Genomic DNA, 20739 nt, shown 5'->3' on the forward strand with positions numbered 1-20739 from the left:
GGGGGGGGGGGGGGGGAATGTTGTGTCTCTGTAACTGTATAGGCTTGTTGTGGTAAGAAGTTATTTACTGTACTTAGGGTTAATTAATTACTAGTGTTTTTAATATAAACAAAATTTTAAGTATGTAGAGCAGAGGAAAACTTTGCATACAGTGTAGGTTTGTTGGATAATTCAAGTTTGGGAATGCAACTTATATTTTTATTAGCTGGGATGCTAATCTCAAGTTTCCGATGCATGCTCCTCCATCATGTTCATGTATGCACAAGCACAACCCACACACCTACTGATGGAAAAAAACAAAAAGATAAAGTGAAAAGACAACACGTAGTTCACATGTTGATTCTAGAAACGGCGCCAAGGCTGTCAAGACTAAAACGGAACATAAAATCAAACGACACGTCATGATTGAACAGCGTGTAGTCCTTCTTTTGGTCAGAGAAACGACGTGTTTTGCGCAGTGAAGGAAACACCACGTGGATATAAGCCGGTCCATTAAAACAAAACAAAAACGGCATGAATCGATTTGTTCACATTAGATTTAAGAGTCAGAGACTTACGCCCAGAAATAGAAACATTCACACAATAGAAAGCTTTTGTTAACAACATTTTTATAGATGCAAAGTCAAGAACTACACCCATAATTTTTAGTTTTTATATAAAAAGAAAACGATATCTATCTAAAATCGAATCATATCTAATCTGCCTAATTGCATCTGATCTTGAGTCGGTGTATCCTTTATAGCCCTAAGTATTTTTTTTTAATATTAAAATTGTGGCTATTAATAGAAGTGAATTGGAGAGAACAAAAACAATATCCAAAAATTTGCATAAGCTTCTTCTTGTTCCAAAGAGAAAACAAAAGAAAATGGAAATGTTGAAAAGTTTTGTGTATCCACCACCTCCGTCGATATTGCTCAATGGTATGAGCGTCGTTGGGTTAGCCGCTCTGGCCAAGATCGGTTGGTCTGAAGTGACAGGAAACCATCTCAAATACTCCAAATTCGCCTCATCATCAACATCAACATCACCGACACCAAAACCACAAAAGCAGCCATTAGGGAGCATCTCAAGCTGAAATGGAATGCTTTGGCTATACACACCAGCGTTTTTAGCCGCTTCGGCTTCTTTCTTCGTCTTGCCTTGTGATGATATTAGGTTTCTTCTTCTCAAATCCGCTCTTGCCCTCCATTTCTTCAAGAGGGTCTTCGAGGTAAAACTTAAACAAACCCTTTTGCTCAGTGACGCATTTTATCGAACAGTTTATGTTCATTCATATAAAGTGGATAAATTTAGCTCACATACTTGCCTGTGAGGAACCAGTTGGGTTTGATTTGGATTAGTTATTATCTTCTAGGAGTACCCTTTTATTAGTAATTGCTATAGCAGTAGCTTCCTTTCTCTGACGCATTTCATCGAACAGGTTCTGTTCATACATAAATACAGTGGAGGGATGGCTGTAGACTCGGCTATTGTAATAAGTAGCAGCTACTTCTCATCCACGGCATTGATGCTATACAGTCAAAACCTCACCTTGGGGCTTACCGAGCCAAGTTTCGATATGAAACTCGTCGGAGTTGTAATGTTTGTGGTGGGAATTATTGGGAATCTGTATCACCATGTTTTGTTAGCTAAGCTAAGGAACGAAGATGGGAAGAAAGAGTACAAGATACCAAAAGGAGGCTTGTTTGATGTAATCATATGCCCTCACTATCTGTTCGAGATCCTTGTGTTTTGGAGCTTCTTTCTCATCTCTCAGACCATTTATTCGTTTACTTTCGCCATGGGAACAATGTGCTACCTCATTGGTCGGAGTTATGCTACACGAAGTTGGTATCTTTCCAAGTTTGATGACTTCCCTAAGCATGTCAAGGCTCTCATTCCCTTTGTTTTCTAGAGATTTCATTACACAAAGAGAGACCAATGTTTTTATTTGTTTTAACTTCTATGACAGACCAATGTGTTTTTTATTTGTTGTTGTTGCAAGTGTCTGAATAAAATTGGTATACGTTTGATTGGTATGTTCACATGTTTTATTGACGTAACAAAATACCAAACACTGATAGTGATGATAATGAGTTAATGAGTCTCACAATTAAATTAGCAGCTCACGGTTAATTAGCCCAGACCACGCCGACACGTAGTCTGTTCAACAAAAATTTACACATGAATGCGATTTAATTTTAAACGGCTTGCAGTTCTTGTACCAAAACGATAGACGGCACAGTGTGTGACTCTGTAGTAAACCGTCGCAAGCAGTATTCTCTGTTCTGTGTGGTGGTTTCGTTTCCAAACTGTAAGTTTCCTCCCTCTTGTAATGTTTCCGCTGCGTCGATCTCAAGTTACAGAAATCGATCAACCCTAATTTTATATCTGATAACTGCGTTGAGTTGATCTCGCTGTGATGTAGAAACCGTAATAATATCGCTGGCACACGTCTCTGCAACAATGGTGACATGTAGATTTGTTTTCATCTTCTTACCCTTCTTCTTCTTCGTCTTCTCTGCAGTTTCTCAACTACCTGGTAATTAAATTTTCTCCTGCTCCATTTTGACATTATTAGTTTTCGAATTCTAATAGCCATTTTATATGAAAACTTCAAGACCAAAACGTGGAGAAGAAAACTGTTCGAATTCTCTCGAGGACACTCATCGGAGATGACGGCAGAGTCTACGCTTGCTCCGACAACGACTTCTTCTCCTTCGAGTCTAATGGATCAATCGCTTGGTCGGTACATATGAATTTCAAATGTAACACTGATTTATCCCCGGTTTATTCCGGTTTAAACCAGGTACATTCCAATCACTCTGTTTTTTTTTTTTGTTTTCAAGTTTCCTCTGTTTCTCAAAGTGATGTTTGTGTTTTTTTTCAGATGCTTGTTCTTGCAGAGAATCGAATCCTGAGAGTTGATTTCCCAAGAAACGGAACCAAATCTGAACCGGAATTGTTCTTCGATCCCGGTGAACCGATTCTTGGTTTCGCTGTTAGCATATCGAGTTCTTCGGTTTACATCACGGTTAAGAATCATGGTCTCTACGCTTATAATATGCTTAGACAGCAACTCTGGATTGCAGAGCCTAAGACCGAACGATTCGGATACCGATTAGGATGTCGAAAAGATTACGATAACTGTACATTCGATTCTCCACCAGTTATTGATTCTTGCGAAGGAAGTATCTATGTAAGATCTGTCTCGTTAGTTATTCTTCTCCATTCACGTTTCATCAATGGTGAGTTCTTGATTTTATTGCTCTGTTTTAATTTATTCAGATTTCAAACAATGAAGGAGAACTCTACTCGTTATCTCTCCGTGGCACTTACTACCAATGGATTCAAGATTTTAGTCTAGTGGATCGTTTCTTCACCGTTACACCGGGGAATAACGGTCTAGTCTACGTCGTTTTCCCTAGGAAGTCACTCGTCTACGCGTTAGATTCGTTTTCTGGTGACATTCTGTGGCAAAAAACCGTCGGTCCATTAGCAGAAACCTCTGGTTCAGACCCTGTCATAGACTCAAACAGTCAGTTTCATTAACGAATCTATTGAGATAATTTCACCTTGTAAGATCGATCTTTATCTTATAGTTTGTTTTATCACAGGTTGGGTATCAATTGGTTCACTAGATGGGACATTGTACTCGTTCTCAAGAATAGGGGAGCTTTACAAGATACCAAAAAACACACTAACAGATTCAATGATTCAAATAGAGCCAGTACTCGATTGCTCGGGCTATGCTGTTTATGTTTCTCAGACAAAACTACAAGGAAAGATCGATCGTGTCGTCAATGAAGATTATACTTATGTGTCGGCCAAGAAACCAGAGACTGCAGTCTTTTCACTTGTAGTTCCAGAGACCAGATCGATTCACTGGTCGCAGAGTTATTCTGGTAAAACTCTAGGACTAGTTTCAGTCTCTTAGAAACTACATAGATTTTTTTATGATTTTGAAAATAATGGTTTTTGTATCAGATCAAATTGAGGGTTTGTCATTAGACGAAGATCTACAACATTTTGTGTTGGACGAGAGGATTGTTCTTGCATTCGTTGCAGCCTCTAATTCTGGAAATCCATTTCGATGTCGTTCCAAACATGAGAAGCTAACATCTAGCTGTTCGTTTGCAGAACCAGAGCATCTTGATATCTACATTGGTAAACTTAATTACAATTTGTAAACCTTTATTCCTTCATTGGACATTTATATATCTCTGACTCTAAGAATGAATTTCATTAGGTAACGAAAGAGCGATAATTTGGTTTATACTGTTGGAGTTTGTGATCATGATCATCTTTGCGGCTCTTGTGAGTTTCTGTTTTATATTCTGGAAGAAAAAGAAGCTTCAAGGACGTCCCTTTAGTGCTTTCTTGGACAAGCGAGTAAGAAGCACTAGGTTAATTATGTAACAAGTATCTTACACTCATTTCTTGCATCCCAAGAATTCTCTGTTTTCCAGTATCTTACAGTCAGTTTTTCTCCCCCCAGCGTTTGCTGCACAGGAAGAGGAGAGAAATCGATAGAACGATAAGAAAACTTCAAAATGAATCAACGGCTGATGAATTCACGGTTGATCAAATTGGTGAGCTGGTTCAAGAGAGGGAAAACGTGAAGAGGAAACTCTCTTCGACCTATAGTCTTGGAAGGGACATAGAAGCATCAAAGTCAAAGTCTAAAGATTATGTTCTTCCCTTGTACGGAGGAGGTTCTAGAAGCTTCTCTTTCCGAAATAGGGAGAACGAGAGTATCACGATTTTTCAAACACGACACGATGTGTCATCCTCAGAAGAGAGCCATAGGGACCAACAATATAGTGATGATGATGCCGCTGATGATGAACATGATGAAGATAACTTGGACCGTAAGCAAAAGGGAAAGTTGTTTGCCCATTCGGAGGGTTCTTCCAATGATGGTGATGATGATGAATCATGCGGTATTGCAAGCGGTAGAAAAAGAAACATATATTTAAAGAAGAGGTCATTATCTTTGACGACTTAAAATAAAGGATTGAATAATTATGGTGTATATTTGTAGCTATAATATTTTAACAAAATCTTAATCTATTTCATAATTAGTAAATTTATGAACCATATTATGTTTGGAGATTTATATGAAACTTGAGTCCAAATCTATGAGATTATTTAACATATCTCTAGATAATCTGATGAACTATTACTGATTAATATGTTAGAACGATCTTAAACATTTCACTGCATAGAACAACATTAGTTTTAAGAAAAACAACCATCGCATCGACCGGTTGAGGTAGATGATCACAAAACAAAAAGCAAACCGCTTTATATACAATTCGGTAGATGATCACAAAACAAAAAGCAAACCGCTTTTTCCCTCTATCTAGTAGCACTACTCTTTCCCGCACTTAAATAAGCAACATATATCCACACATACATCTAAACTTGGCATAGTTAAAACTTTTTTTTAATCAATCATGCCAACAAAGGAGCATGACCACACATCTTCTGATGATGTAAATCCTTCCCTTTTGCTGTTTCATATACTTCCCCAGTCGTCTACTTATTGACCTCTTCTTCTCTTTTGATCTCTCTGAGCTCATCATGACCTTCTTCATTTCCATTTTCAAGTTTCCAAAACAATGGTTGATTATATAACAATGGTTGAACAAAACTTGCTGCAAGGGAGAAATTTTTGAATATTTTATGCGAAAAAGAGATTTGTTTTTAGTCTTTTTAACGAGTAAGCTATAAGAAGCAGAATTGTTTAATTAGTTTGGTAGCTTTAGACTGATAGAGAATAAATAAGCTTTGGATAGATTGAAGAAGAGAACTGACTTGAAGGAGGATTTACTTGTGGAGGTGTGTATATATAGAGAGAACTTGTGGCATGCATGCATGGTTACATTTTTAAAATAAAAATGTAGTGTGTTTTTTTAATGGTGTGAAGAAAAATTTGTAATAAAATGGATAAAATACATATCAATGGAAAAATTTGTAATAAAATGGATAAAATACATATCAATGGCTTCATCAAACCCAACAAAATTGGAACTTGGGTTGACTAGTGATTACTAGTTTAATTTTCCTATCAAAGCAAACTAAAAACAATTATCAACCAAAATCATGTAAAACAATATCTCCCACATGTCTTTTCTCGTGTTCCACCATGAAATCAAACATAACTTGAACCTGGCCTTGCTTGCTTCAAAGTCCCCACTAAACCATACAACTTAATTTATTATGTACATACTGTATTTGTTTATTAGTTAATCACAATTAAAATGCCAAAGCTTAGAATACGGGAACTGTTTAATTAGTGGTCACCACACTAGCTTAATTTCCCCTATGTCACGTTTCAAGACATAAAATACCTATATATATATATATATATATATATATATATATTTCATACGAATTGCCAGATAAAATTTTCTTTTAATATAAAAGTCAAAATTATGTGAACATATTTCAACTAGATGTTACGTCGCAGGGTCGTTTCTTTATCGAGACTTTTGTTGAGAATATATGAATATCCCCAAATTAATCTGCTTTACGTTCAAATTACCCTAAGAGATATCGATATATAGAGACAATAATCTATTGAACAATAAAAGAATTAGAAAAAAGAAGAAGCTTCTCAAATATATCAATGTAATTCCAGGAAGTTATTAAAAATTATTATTAAGGCAATGTTTTTGAAGCAAAAAAAAATAAAGTTATCATCAACCAGAGACAAGACTGGAAGTTGTGTTGTCTCCAAAGTTCATGTTCCCTCGTTTTCGAGCGCCTTGTAATTTAAAATTTTCCAAATGCTTGTAGTTATTAAAGAAAATAATAATAAATCAAAACTTATAAGAAAAAAAAAAGAGGAACAGTAGTAGTAAAAAGAAGAAGAAGAAGTGGAGCCAAACCGCACGTGACATCCGCGTGGACTGCATATGCTTATTGTTTGGCATAATCCAGACAACCTTGTTAACCTTGTCTCCTTGATAATATTGATGTGATTTATTTTCTTATTGATATTTTGTTGCTAAATAAGTATCGATTAGATGTAACAGTGAACTTGAACATCATTTATATATGTATATCATTTAGGCTGTATCTTTGCCTTGGATTAATCAAAGATTGTGTGATTGTGTCCGTAATTAAAAACTGCACTGTACGGTTCAACGCATCAAGTACTAGTTTCAGCTTTGTAACACTAGTTTTGTTAACTAATCATTGATTATAGACTTCATAATAGGGTGATTAGTTTCTGTTTTATGAAGCATCCGATTTCTTGTAATTAGTGATTTTTAATTTGCAGCTGTCAAAAAAGGAAAAAAAAAAAAGAAAGAAAGAAAGAAGAAGGTCCAAATCTCGCAATCAGGCATTTTATATGGGCTATTGAACTTTCACATATTGGGCTTTTATGGGCTCAAGATAACTAAACCATGTGTGGCGTAACTTAATTGTTTACAAGTCACACCAAGTCTATTTTTTTTAATGTAGTTTTTTTTCCTTGGTGTGTTTTAACTTCTTTTTTTCTTCCTTTCTAAATTAAACCTGATAACATCTTTTCATGTATTTTATTTAAAATTTTCACTATCTATATTTATACAAAAAAAAAATAAGAAATTGAATATTTTTGATAGAAAATACAAATCCACTACTTTTTTTAGTCAAATTGTTCAAATCTAATTTTTAATGATCTATAAATATAAATATTCTATCCACCACACTTTTTTTTGAAAGACGTCACTTCACATGGACATGTACTATCTCCTGTAATAAATCTAGTTTGTTCACATTGGAAAAGCGATTCATAAATACTTTACTCTATATGTGTAAAAAGAGAAATTGTCATGATTTGTACTGCAAAACCCCAAAACAGAAAGAATCTGCTCAAATTTGAATTTCGTGGGTAAATGTTTTTCAGATGAACAACAAAAGAAAAGACAAGAAGTAAGAATATTAATTTAAAATTTACCAAGTAAGTGTGAAGTTTTCTTTTAGACAAGAAGATAAATAATAATCTGCATGAAGAAGAAGAAAAAAGATTAAAAAAAAAAAAGGAAAGACAAATATTATAATGAATCATTTCCTTATTTCACCTCTCACCTCTCACAAGTGAATCATTTCCTACATTTGCATGCATCTTCTGCGCCCACCACAATCATTAGTTTCTATTGTGGGTCACCCATTTTAGTTTCTTAACCGGTCGGTTCAATCATCTTTTACCCGGTTCAGTTATTAAAGATTAAATGAGTTTCACTTACTTTCAACTTTCAAGTTTCAAACGAAGATATAAATTTCGTAGTTAGTCATCTTCACCACATGTATTACAATGATGAATGTGACATTCACATGGACATGGATATTGATATGTGTACGACCACAAAACCACTATTTGTAGATTCTCTCTATATTAGAGTCCACTTGATCACACCTCAAATCAATATGCCTCACTATAACCAAACAAAAGAAGACCATGTTATTGAAAACAACAGTACTCTAGAGACGCATAGACCACTTTACATTTTTGAAAAATCAAAATTAACCATATTATATAAAACTCCATATCATCCTATCCATTCTTCACATTCTGCCAACTCCTCTACCATGTGCCATCTTTGGTCCATCTCAATTTCAGACGTTGGCCAACAACATTTTTCGTTGGTCTGAGATTTTTCATTATCTTCACACATACACCACTAATATAATTCGTTGTTACAGTGGGAACTACTAATAACTAGCTGTTACTATATGTGAGAGTACTATTCTAGAAGTAATACGTAAACATTATTTATATTGTTATAAATTGTTAGTTCAGTTCATTAATGAAAAATACTAGTTTACAACTACTTGATGTGTAAGACAGTTCCACCTTAGTGAATAAAAGAGGTAACTAAGCTACTATCGGAACTTACGATTATTCGCGTATTCGTTTGGTAATCCACCAACTAAAAAAACAAGTTATGAACCGTACGTAGTTCATAAGAAGATAGTCTAAATTGGATACTAATTTACGTAAGGAGGTGGAATCGTAAGAAAAATTCGATTGTATGGTCTGATTAACAAGCGGTACCAACTACGACAACTCAAAACTAGTTTGCATTAGTTTTCCTTTCCATGTATCATCAACCAACTAAAGTGAGTATTAAGTCGCTTTCTATTAGTTTATTTTTAATATATATATATATATATATATAAATATTTACATCAAGATTTCAACATTTCATTTCAATTAAACATTAGTATATATTTGGTGAAATGACATGTGGTTATTAAACCACTCATAAAAGATCGTGTGTCCACCTGTTTCCAAAATCTATGGCATTTTTTTCAACTCATAAATAGTGCGTACCAGTAATACTACTGTCACAGAAAATTACGATCTTAAAATGAAATAAAGAAATTAATGAAAACGAAAATGACTAGTACAGTAAGACCAATGTTTGACAATTCGTTCATTTTATTTTTGCATTTGGTTAATTACTATCACTAAGAAGTTAATACAATCTGATTCTTGTTTAGTTAAAGCTAATATTCAACTGGATCAACATCATAATTGTTGGTATATACATTTTTTAGAAATTAAAAAACAGTTTTGAATAAGAAATTGAACTTAAAAAAAAATTTGAAAAGAAAGGAGGACCATATTTTTTTAAACTACTACAAGAGAACAGAAAATGACAAGTGAGTTTGATTCCTATAAATGGATTACACCCAAGAAAAAAACAAAATTGCTATACTGTATATTTTAAAAATACAGGGGCAAGCAGCCAATTTGATTATCAACCTCTCCTATATATACATCTTTATATATTCTAGTTTTTTTAAATAAATTTTAAATTTTAATAAATATGAATACCCAATAAAAAAAAAATTGAAAAAAGATAAGGTACTAAAATAATAATTATTTTATTTTCGGAAAGAAAATAAAAATCTTTTTATAGGTGCTGGCATGATTGCTTCATTCTCCCTCCTTAAGCTCAAAAGTTTTTTTGCTTTTTTCAAAAAAGAAGAAGAAGAAGAAGAAGAAACATCTCGTTTCCATGGCTTTCCGGGGAGATGAGTCAGAGATTATGAACCTAAGAGAATGGGATCGAAGAGCTCGATTGATCCGCGAAAACCCGACTTCTAGAAGGTTCTCTGCTTCGTACATAGGAAGCTTCCGAGAAGATCATCACAAGTCTTCTTGTAGAACAAACTTCAATAACATCTCTAGTACTGCCTCTTCTCCTGGCTGCAACACTCTCAAAGGTTTAAACTTTACCACTCTATCTCTTCCATAGTTTATCAAGTTATATCTTCTTGAAAATGTTTTTAATTTTCAAATCTTGTATCACAGAAGAGATTGATCCATCAACATATTCCTTCACCAATGCTATTAAAGGTAAAGTTTCTTCTTTTGCTTTTTACCATTAGAAAAGCTCGAGACTTTAGGTAACCCTTTTCAAAAGAACAGAGCAAAAGTAATAATGTTCAAATATGTGTTGTTGTTGTGTCTTTTTGTTTGTGGCAGCATTACAAGCAAAGACAATGTATAATAACAGAGAATGGTTAGCACAAGAAGGGTTTGCGTTGAACTCGAAGTGGAACGAAGCAGAGAAATATATCTGCAACCCATTGTCGGGACAAGTACCAATGGAGTGTTTGTCAGCTAAAACATTAAGTACAAGATCCTTCAGAAACTTATCCACAATGTCTGCTCCTCTTCACTTCCCTAGTCCATTGATGAGTTCTGGTCAAAACAAACCAAATAATATCAATCCTAACGTTAGAGTCATTCACGAGGATCTTTATGCTCCTGATCCTATATTGCTTCTTGCTCGAGGTGATTGATTTTTAAATATTTAATCCTAAAGCTTAGTTTTCAAAATTTTGGGGTTTTCTGGTAATAAGGAATTTTTGTGGGTGTTTTTTTTAGCAGAAAAGAAAGTTGTGGGGCTGAAGCGAGATGTGGGAATTCAAAGTACGACGTCGGTGGACTTTAGCTCCGGTAGTCCTAGTCCGGCAAAGACGCCTCCGATCATGGAACGGTCCTTGAAACGACACGTAGAAGCTGATGATTCGCCGGTGGATTTCAATCTCAAATTGGAAGGTCAACAAGAGGTATGTACATTATTAGTTCATGTCTTCAATTTAGTAGACCGATCAGTGTTACTAATTAATCTGAAATATGTATATATATATATATATATATATACTAATAATTTAAAGAGAACCCAAAAAATCGTGAAAATTTTACTAAAAAAAAATTCGAAATATGTAGTCGCTAGCATGAGGTCCATGGAAGAAAGAAAGGTACGGAACATAAAGAAATAATTGCATAAAATTTTGAATTGGTCGTGCATCAATAATTTTCATTTCTTTCGCAAGATAAGAAAAGCATCAAACAAATGATAGTACCAAAATGTTTTCATAGAAAGAGACAATGATAACACTCTTTCTACTATTATTTTTTTTGTGTAGAGATACGTTACATGTATTGATTCATTTTAAGATTAATTAAGATTCTTTCATGATATATGAAACATAGTACACATGACAGTCTTATATATATATATATATATATGTGTGTGAGGAGAGGGGGATTTCATCATAGAAACACAAAACCATATAATCATATGCAATGACTATTTCTTGAAAGATCTTTTATCAGACCAGACCCCATTTCGTGATTTTTGTCTCCCAAAACTCACGTGACTACTACACTACTACATCCTTATTCTACACATTTTCTATCTATCTATATATAGCCAAAAGCCACTATTGATCAATAATTTCTTACGTATGTATATGATGGCTTTGTATTTGTAACTCGATAAGGCACTAGAATCATGAAGAGTTGAGGACATCAATCTCATTTTATTCAAACTCGTGGTCTAAACAATCCCCATGTTCTAATAACTATTTAAGACTATTTGATGTTAATGAAGAGTTTATTTGGGTTTTGAAGGATGTGACGTTAGAGGAGAAAGAGAAAGAAGAAGAGAAGCAATATATGAGTAAAGAAGAAGGAGAAGAAGAAGAAGAAGAAGAAGAAGACAAAGAAGTGAAGCAAGAGATGAGTGAAGAAGATGATGAAGAAGAAGAGAAGAAGAAGAAGAGAGGAACAGGATGTTTCTCATGGGTGAGATCAAGACAAAGACAAGCAAGAAAATCAAAGTACATCTTCCCTGTTTGTGTTCCTCATCTAGTCAAAGGTTGTTGAAAAATCCTTAAAAGCCCAAGAGAATCAAGCAACAACAAGAAAGAATCAATGGTGTTTGCAAAATTCTCTCTTCTTTTTTCTCTGTTTTCTCTTTACTACCTATTTTTCTATTAAATAAAAACAAAATCATAATGAGATTAATATATATTAGTTTTTCCTCTTGATAAAGATTAATCATTCATGGGAGTATCAAAAGCTTGACCATATGCTTTTGCTCCCCTTTTCTCTATAACAAATGCTTCTTCTCTCTTGAGTCTCTCTTGTGTCTTTGGTTTCTTGTTTACTCTTTCTTCTCCATGGTTACTCGGTTTCCTCCTGATCATACTTCCATTCCAAAATAGCTAGAGTGTGTCGGCCACCACAAGCTACATGTTTAGCTATCCATGTCCCATCGTCTTCTTCATCAGTGTGGTTAAATCGTCCTTCTGGTGGTGGAATGTCTATAGGAATCTCCAATGGTTTTCCCGTAGTCACTTTTCTTCCATACCCGAGTCTACCATGGTCTCCCCGACCAAACTGATCACCATAAACGATATAAAAGAGAGGTTGAGAGATCAAATTTTGTTTTCTAACAAAGCAATATTTTTTAAACCCAAAGGGAGGTTATGAGGACTTACCGAGAAGATCCTACCGTCTCTTGTCAGAGCGACTGAATGAGTTCCACCACAAGAGACCTGATAAGAAAAGAACGATAAGACCTTCCAGAGATATGAGAATGAGTAGAGAAATCGGTGGTTTTGCTTTTTACCTGAATGATGTCTTCTCCAGCTAAGAGATTAACTTTCTGTGGAAGCATTTTACTGCTCTTGTCATTGTCACCTAACCCGAGCCTTCCATGTTCTCCTCTTCCCCAACCATAGACCTAAGATTGTATATAGCCAAGTCACAACATTTTTACAGTTAAGATCTATATCAAGCTTCAAAACAACCGAGCCGTGGCTCGATCAAGAACCAGATAATATAAATGTGAAACTTCAGATATGAGTTCTAATACCTCTCCTTCATTGGTTAATGCTGTTGAATGCCATCCACCCACAGCGATATCAACCTAACACATGCATTTACCAGGTGGGGGAAATTACTTTCTATAGTAGACACTCGGCTTTAACATAGGCATTTACAGGTTAAAAATCAGAAGGCATCGAGTTCAATATGAGAGCTTAAACTAGAAATTTCAGACCACATACCAAAGTGAGATCATCAAGGCCTTGCACTGGAATAGGATAAGATCTCGGCTGGGTATCTCCGGTTCCAAGTTGTCCATATTCATTGTTACCCCAAGCCCACAAAGTCCCATCTTCTTTCAGAGCCAAATTATGAAATGCTCCAACAGCGATCAGACGAACGTTTTCAAGACCCTGAACTCTTACAGGAACAGATATCTGTTTTCTGCAATTGAACGAATTACAGGAGACCCCATAATTACTAGCAGCAGACAAGAAACTGCAAATGTTAAATCCATGAATGAAAGAAACTCGGTTTAATACATGTCACCGGGAGGCCACGGTTGACCCCAAGTCCACACATAGCCTTCACGGGTTAGAACAACAGAGTGAGTACCTCCTGCAGCTACCTGTTATATTATCCATAGAAACACGAGAAAAGATGGTTTAGACTGATTAAGACCATTAAAACTTGAGGTAAATTCCAGAGAGTTTAACAGCAAAAGTTACCTGTCGGACTGTAAGTTGCGGGGCACAACGCTTAGGGATTACAATATCCCTCCGCACAGGCCTACCTGACTCATCTTTGGAAGGCTCTTCACCACACTGTCCATATTCATTTCCACCTAAAGTATGTACCAAACCAGAGAGGTCCATAATTGTCGCTTTTAAGATCTTTACGGTCACAATCAATAGGAAGAAGCTGAGAGACAAATGCATACCCCAAGCATATGCTCGGCCTTGATCATCGACAGCTAAACAATGCCAACCACCAATAGCTGCCTATGATCCATCACAGAAACACCATTCAGAGTAAATCACAACTAGGAGAGAGCATTAGAGCAAATAACAAAAAAAAAAAACACTTGATCTTTGTAGGTTGTTAAACCTGAATAATCTTGACGTTGGCAAGAGACTTAACCAGACAAGGGGTGCTTTCTGTTTTTGTCTCCGGTGGGTGTCCTAATGTACCCCTTTGATTCCAACCCCATGTAAACAGCTGAGAAACCATTTAAGAGATTGCAAAACCTTAAGTTTCTTTATTCAAAAAATGTATTCTCAGATAGAGTTTAAAACCAAAATGAGGATCAAAATCAAAAACCATATAATTACTATACGTCGGTGACACAAGAATCCAAACCAATCGTAAACTACTCCACAGATACAGAATCGTAAAACCCTTTTGGATTAGTACTTCAGATCTCAAAAACCTCAAAAACCCTTTGTAAGCGACCAAAAGCCAACTTAGAATCAAATCGCAGATCAAACCAATACAAAGCATTGAACTTTATTAAATTCTAAACAAGACCCACGAAACAAGAAACAAAACAAGGACAAAGAAAGTGAATCGTAGATAAGTTACCTTGCCATCATCGCAAATGGCGAGGGAATTGCGGCTACCTCCGACGACGGAGCGAACTGTGAAAGGCTCAAGAGCCTCGACGACGCAAGCCAATTCCTTTTCTTCATCGGTTCCAAGTCCTAGTTGCCCGTCTTCTCCTGAGCCCCTGGTCAAATTAAAAAAAATCAAACGAAGGAGCAATATAGCACAAGTCAGAAACAAAAATGGAGAAAACAGAGAGGTGAAACTTGAAAGAAGGTTAGAGAAAGAGTAGTGACCAGGCTATGACGGAAGTAGCTGAAGCCATTGAGACGAAAGTGAGAGAGAGACAATGTGAGAGAGAGAGATATATATATATGAAGAAAGTGAGTGGAAAGACGAGGAAAAAGCAGGGCACACTTCGGTGAGATTCACAATTCGAGAGATATGTGAGTGAATGTGTCATTAGGTGTGACATTAAGTATTCATTTTGGACCAATTGGTACCATCCATGTAACTTAATTCTTTTATAAATTATAATCCAACTTTTTAGCTTATGGTCATGGAGATGGCTTATGATTTTTAATTCCATTAGTACTATATGTTTTGCCTTAAGCCGCGTGTAAAGAGACTGTAGTTGTTCAAAACGAAGAGGCTTTTTATCTTTAGTTTAAAGTTGATGTAGTACATTTATATTTAATCGTTTGATTGAACTACCCTCTTAACCAATTCCCTTTCGAGAAAATTCACCAAGAGAAGCATAAACCAAAAGACAACTAAATTCTAATTCGCGAAGAGAAAAGTTTTCCTCTTTAGACCGAACCATGTAATGCCATGCAGTCTAATAGTGAAACCGGCAACACAAGAAAAATATGTGAGATGCACACAAAGAGTTTTTAATCCATGGATAGAATCAAATCCTGCAGCTACTATTACTAGTTTACTACTACAAACGCATCATTAAGCAAACTAGGAGGTTTTTTTTTCTGTTTAAAAAACACAGAACCAAGCCATACATTTTCTTTTTTTGCAAATCATTCCAAGAATTCATTACTGCGAAGGCGGTGGTTGGGCGGCTTGTTCCTCCCCTTTCTGCACCTCTTTCGGGGCTTCCTTGATATCATCACCAGCTTCGTCCTGGAGTTAATAAGATAAGACATCAACAACAATCTTAATTACTTGATGCAAATCACCAAAAGAATGAAGAGTGTAAGGAGAGACAAGTACATTGAGGTCAGAAGTCCAGAGGGTGAGATTGTCGCGGAGAAGCTGCATTATCAATGTACTGTCCTTGTATGATTCCTCTCCCAATGTGTCTAGTTCAGAGATTGCCTCATCGAAAGCCTACCACCATGAAAATCATATTATTTGTAACTGAACAAAAAAGTACTTGAATTAAACTAGAATCAGAATCCGAAGGTTTTCCAAATTTTGTCAGTCTAAGGCATTACTCTCTCTCAATCATCATAACTAACTACAATCCTATCGGTCAGTGAAACAAGAAGACCATATAAACAATTGCACAGTGACCATTGACAGACAAAGAAACAAAGAAATTTGTATGTGCTAAGTTTTATCAAGCAGAACATTTGTAAGAATAGTAGGTTTACTGGCTAAAAATAGTAGATACAAGTATAGCATTACCATAAACTAAATAAGAAAGTAATACAGACCTGCTTTGCGAGATTGCATGCACGGTCAGATGAGTTGAGAATCTCATAGTAGAAAACAGAGAAGTTGAGAGCAAGCCCCAGTCTGATAGGGTGAGTGGGAGCCAGATCAGCGAGAGCAATATCCTACATAAAAACACAAACACCAGAAGCTTGAGTCAACATGTTTTCTTACTACTCTATAGGTTAAACCGTTAAAGAACAAAAACCGAGATGGTAACCTGAGCAGACTTGTAGGCGACAAGAGTGCTCTCAGCAGCTTCTTTCCTCTCAGCACCAGTCTTGAATTCAGCAAGGTACCGATGATAATCTCCCTTCATCTTAAGGTAAAAAACTTTGGACTCAGTCAAGGAAGCAGCAGGAATGAGATGAGCCTCGAGAATGTTCAAAATGCCATCGCAAATCCTGGTGAGCTCAGATTCAATCTTGCCTCTGTAGTCCTTGATAATGGAAACGTGATCACTGTTACCCCTGCTATCTTCCTTCTGCTCAATGGAGGAAATAATCCTCCAGGAAGCCCTCCTAGCACCAATAACGTTCTTGTAAGCAACAGACAAGAGATTCGTCTCTTCAACAGTAAGCTCCTCAGTGTCAACAGTCTTTGCAACTTTCTCCATGAACTCAACCATCTCCTCGTAACGCTCAGCTTGCTCGGCTAACTTGGCTAGGTACACATTCTCTTCCCGGGACGACGACATCTTTGCAACACTCTTTTAAAAAAAAAACGAGGAAAATATCAAGTAGCAGCAATAAACATAGTAAAACACGAACCAAAACATTCACTAGTAATGCTGCAACAATTATCTCTTGACAAATCAATCAACGAACCCAAAAGAACACACTTTTTATAAACGATTCACACTGCTAGATCTATCCCAAAAAAAAAAACAAACCGTACACGAAAAAAGGAGTAAGAGTCTATAGAACGAAGTCACGAACTCTGAATCAAACAGATCTTGAAGTGACAACGAAAACGCGAAGAACAAGATAATAACAAGAAAACGCACAATACGAGAAGAAATTAAAGAGAGAAATAATCAAAAAAAAAAGCAGAAAACAAAACATTGTCGAGCAAAGCAAGACGAGATCGGATCCGTACCTTGGGGAATTGGGAATTTTCGAATTAGGGTTTTTGAATTCGAAGCGAAATAAGCCGAGTGAGAAATTGGGGAGACGATGGCGGACCCGTGTGTGTGTGCGCGCGCATTAAATAATTTGGAATAGAGTAAATGAGAGAAAGCGAAACACCCAATTATAGTACGACACGTGTACATGTTGACCGTCATACGACTTTTTTTGACCTTTCTTTGTAGTTTTTAATTTTATGTAGGTGAACTTAAACGAATCGTTTAGTTATGAGTCAAGTGTATAAATATATAAAAGATTAAAAAGGGGTTAAATGTTAAAGAGTAGGTTTCTTCAAGTGATTGACGAATTTACCCTTTGCCCTGAACCCCCATTTAGACAAAGACCTCTCTTGATCGATTTTGATTGGAGAAGGCCGGAAAAAGCTTTCGAAGGTCCGTCAAATGGGGAGCTATGTGGAGCAAGCTCGTGAGAATCACGTCAAGAAGAAGGTCGAAGAAGGTAATTTAACAATGTTCGCGTCTTATTCTCTCGCTATGTTCTAAACCCTAAACCCCCAATAAATGGGATTTGATTGCTTCCGGAATGGTCTATGATCGATACTCTCTAAGCATGGTTTGAATTGTAGCTCACGTGGTCCACTTTGAATTAACCCAATATATGCATCTGAACTGGTTTGATTCTAGCTAGCAGCTCTCATAGACTGTGTTGAAATTTGCTTCTATGTTTATCTCCTAGATTGAGCTTAAAAGATTGATGATTCTGGTAATACTTTTGTTAATAATAGCGCTGCGTAGCAAGATGAAGGCAAAGGCATTGATGGAATGTGATCAGTACGTCTCAAAGTATGCTCAATGCGCTACAGGAAGAACGTTTTCTGTGGTGTGGACATGTCGTAAGCAAGCTAAAGAGCTCAACACTTGCCTCCATCAATTGTATGTTCTCACCTCTTAATAGCTCCTCCTCATTCTATTAAACATGTCATCTTGTATTCACTTGTTAGATTCATAGATTTGTTGCGTATGTGAGCATCTGATTTTGATTGTTCTTTTTTCTTCTTAATATACCCTTCTCTGGTATGGTGAAATGAGACAACTTGTGGTTAGGAATTAGGATATGCATAATGTGATCATCAAGTACCTATTGCTAGGAATATATATATATGTAACCAAATATAAGCTTTATAAAAGGGGATGATTCATTGTTATTGCGATTAAAGAGATGCCAAAAACTATCTTCCCTATCCATGTAGCACAGTCAGTATCGAGTTTGTTCTTGGTGCACAGGTTACTTTTTGTGTCACTTGGTGTAGTATTGGGCCGATGCTTAAATGTTGTCTAACCATGAAAAGTTTTTTTTGTTGATTCTGCAGCACCAATGACAATGTCTTGGAGGAAATGAAGAGAGAGTATACGCTTCAAGAAGAGGGTAAAGTCTCAGCCTCGGCCATGTGAAATTTTTGTCGAACATAAGATTTGAGTCCCGACCAATGTTTGCTTTGTTTCTAGTTGATTATGGACAAATAGATCCTTTTATTCTATGCGTTAACAGTGGCCTTTCTTTAATAAGGGTGTATTCACTATAAGAAAGTACTCCCTATGTATCATGTGATGTTCTAGGATTTTTTCTTATATCACAAAGGATGATTTCTTTAGTGTATTTAATGTATTTTTATTCTTTAAATCAAATAACTAATTAATGTTTTTACTTTTATAATAAACATGCAGTTGATTGACAAGTGTAAGAAAAGTATTGAATAAATGAGTATTAAAAGAAATATAAAACAAAAGTAATTAATAATAATAGAACATTTATTATTTTTCTTAATCTTGATGAAAATCCTAGAAAATCATCTATTATGATACAGAGGGAGTAATAGATAATGTATTCCCATTTTTCTCATTTTGCAAAAATCCACTAATTCTAGAGATCAGATTCAAAGATGATTCTCATAATTAAAAAAACAGAGGTTTCACAACATTCAGGATTTAATACACCAAGAAACAAAAATTTGAGGTGCTTAGAAAGAAGAAAGCGAGTTAAAAGCAAAGGACTTCAAGCAGTAGGCTTCCTCATATTTCTTCCTGCACGAATCACTTCGTCCACCAAAAGCAATTGTGACGCAATTACTGGCCTGCAACACAAACAAACAAATAGCCTGTTATTGATATGGCTTCAACAGAAACCCAGAACTTTATTAGAATTGGCTGGTTGTTTCGAACATTACCCTGCATTGATAAGCTGGCGTTTCACTGAGTAATTGTCGAATATACCAGCCAGCTGCGGGTCAATTGGGTCACCATCCTGAAGGTTCAGTCCCACGACGTTCCCTTTGTCATGCTCGCTCTGTATAAGCGCATTACAATGAGCAATTATAAAATCTCTATTCTGTCCACAATTGATATCAGTTTATAGAAGATCATATAAGAGATGAATGCATACAGTTAGAGAAATGATCACGTCTTGGGTATCAAGACCTGCATTTTCTGCGAGTGTCTTAGGCACCACGAGAAGGGCATTAGCAAAAGCTTCAACGCCAAGTTGGGCACGCTGCAATGTTCATGATAGTATTAGTAATTTAGAATATTTGAGATGCATTTATTTATGCTCGAGAATTTAAGTACGAGTGAAATCAGTTTACCCCTTGAACGGTTTTCTTGACTTCATTAATTAAGTGTTGCCTTGCTGCAACTTCAAAAGCTCCTGCTCCCTACAGAAAGATGCAACCGCACATCAACATACCACAAAACATTTTATGCATGAATTAACCATCTCTTTGACGTTGCAGAGAAACGCAAAGCAAGGTTAACAAAATACTTCAAGATATTGTAAGGTACTTACTAACACAACACACTCGTCTTCTATGGTGTTCTTAACCGATCTTAGACCATCACGAACAGCGTCCTTAATTTGGGCAATAGTGTGATCATTAGGCCCTAGAAAACCCAAGAAATCATGAATGAACACCAAAACTAATAAAAGAATATATGAAACTTCAAAACTTAATGAAGCCATAGAAGTCGGCGTAATACCTTTTATGAGGATGGTACATGAATTAGGATTCCTCACTTGCTCCACAAAGGTGTACTTTTCCTCCCCAAGAACGTGCTCATAGACAAGTCCAGCCCATCCAAGAGACTCAGGGGTCAAGTCGTCAACAGAATTTACAGCTTCTCCACCACAGGCCAAAACTAAACGTTCCATATTCCTCCTCTTTGCTCTTCTAAGAGCAACAATCTGGACAGATAAGGAATGGCAATTAGATTCAACAGCCTCTATACAAGAGAAATTAGGTACAAAAGAAGAGACAAGCTCAGTCAGTGGCCCAGAAGGCCA

General features: G+C 36.0%; 5 protein-coding genes and 2 pseudogenes across 5 annotated transcripts; 3 read left to right on the forward strand and 4 right to left on the reverse strand.

The window, feature by feature from the left end:
* LOC104705887 lies at positions 691–2018 on the forward strand (annotated as a pseudogene).
* On the forward strand, positions 2213–4996 carry LOC104705888 (protein GAMETE EXPRESSED 3-like). Its single transcript, XM_010421978.2, has 8 exons — positions 2213–2521; positions 2601–2788; positions 2870–3178; positions 3268–3517; positions 3597–3884; positions 3967–4146; positions 4229–4371; positions 4478–4996. The coding sequence occupies exons 1-8, from the start codon at positions 2446–2448 to the stop codon at positions 4985–4987; spliced, it is 1944 nt and encodes a 647-aa protein (XP_010420280.1). The 5' UTR covers positions 2213–2445; the 3' UTR covers positions 4988–4996.
* Positions 5294–5781, reverse strand: LOC109126060. The gene has a single exon (XM_019229136.1). The coding sequence runs from the start codon at positions 5583–5585 to the stop codon at positions 5433–5435; it is 153 nt and encodes a 50-aa protein (XP_019084681.1). The 5' UTR covers positions 5586–5781; the 3' UTR covers positions 5294–5432.
* Positions 12279–15057, reverse strand: LOC104705889 (ultraviolet-B receptor UVR8-like). Its single transcript, XM_010421979.2, has 11 exons — positions 14947–15057; positions 14690–14834; positions 14216–14326; positions 14049–14109; positions 13837–13952; positions 13651–13736; positions 13351–13552; positions 13158–13211; positions 12912–13025; positions 12781–12837; positions 12279–12679 (listed from the first exon to the last, which is right to left on the reverse strand). Exons 1-11 carry the CDS (start codon positions 14973–14975, stop codon positions 12464–12466), a joined length of 1191 nt encoding a protein of 396 aa, XP_010420281.1. The 5' UTR covers positions 14976–15057; the 3' UTR covers positions 12279–12463.
* LOC104705890 (14-3-3-like protein GF14 upsilon) lies at positions 15496–17518 on the reverse strand. The gene is made up of 5 exons (XM_010421980.2): positions 17417–17518; positions 16539–17027; positions 16321–16443; positions 15875–15991; positions 15496–15784 (listed from the first exon to the last, which is right to left on the reverse strand). Exons 2-5 carry the CDS (start codon positions 17013–17015, stop codon positions 15698–15700), a joined length of 804 nt encoding a protein of 267 aa, XP_010420282.1. The 5' UTR covers positions 17016–17027; positions 17417–17518; the 3' UTR covers positions 15496–15697.
* LOC104705892 (COX assembly mitochondrial protein 2-like) lies at positions 17763–19062 on the forward strand. The gene is made up of 3 exons (XM_010421981.2): positions 17763–17904; positions 18191–18338; positions 18776–19062. The coding sequence occupies exons 1-3, from the start codon at positions 17847–17849 to the stop codon at positions 18855–18857; spliced, it is 288 nt and encodes a 95-aa protein (XP_010420283.1). The 5' UTR covers positions 17763–17846; the 3' UTR covers positions 18858–19062.
* The window catches only part of LOC104705897, a 5315-nt pseudogene continuing 3852 nt past the window's right edge, over positions 19277–20739 (reverse strand).

Source organism: Camelina sativa, chromosome 8, assembly GCF_000633955.1.
Source record: "Camelina sativa cultivar DH55 chromosome 8, Cs, whole genome shotgun sequence".
In the NCBI taxonomy this organism is placed as follows: domain Eukaryota; kingdom Viridiplantae; phylum Streptophyta; class Magnoliopsida; order Brassicales; family Brassicaceae; genus Camelina; species Camelina sativa.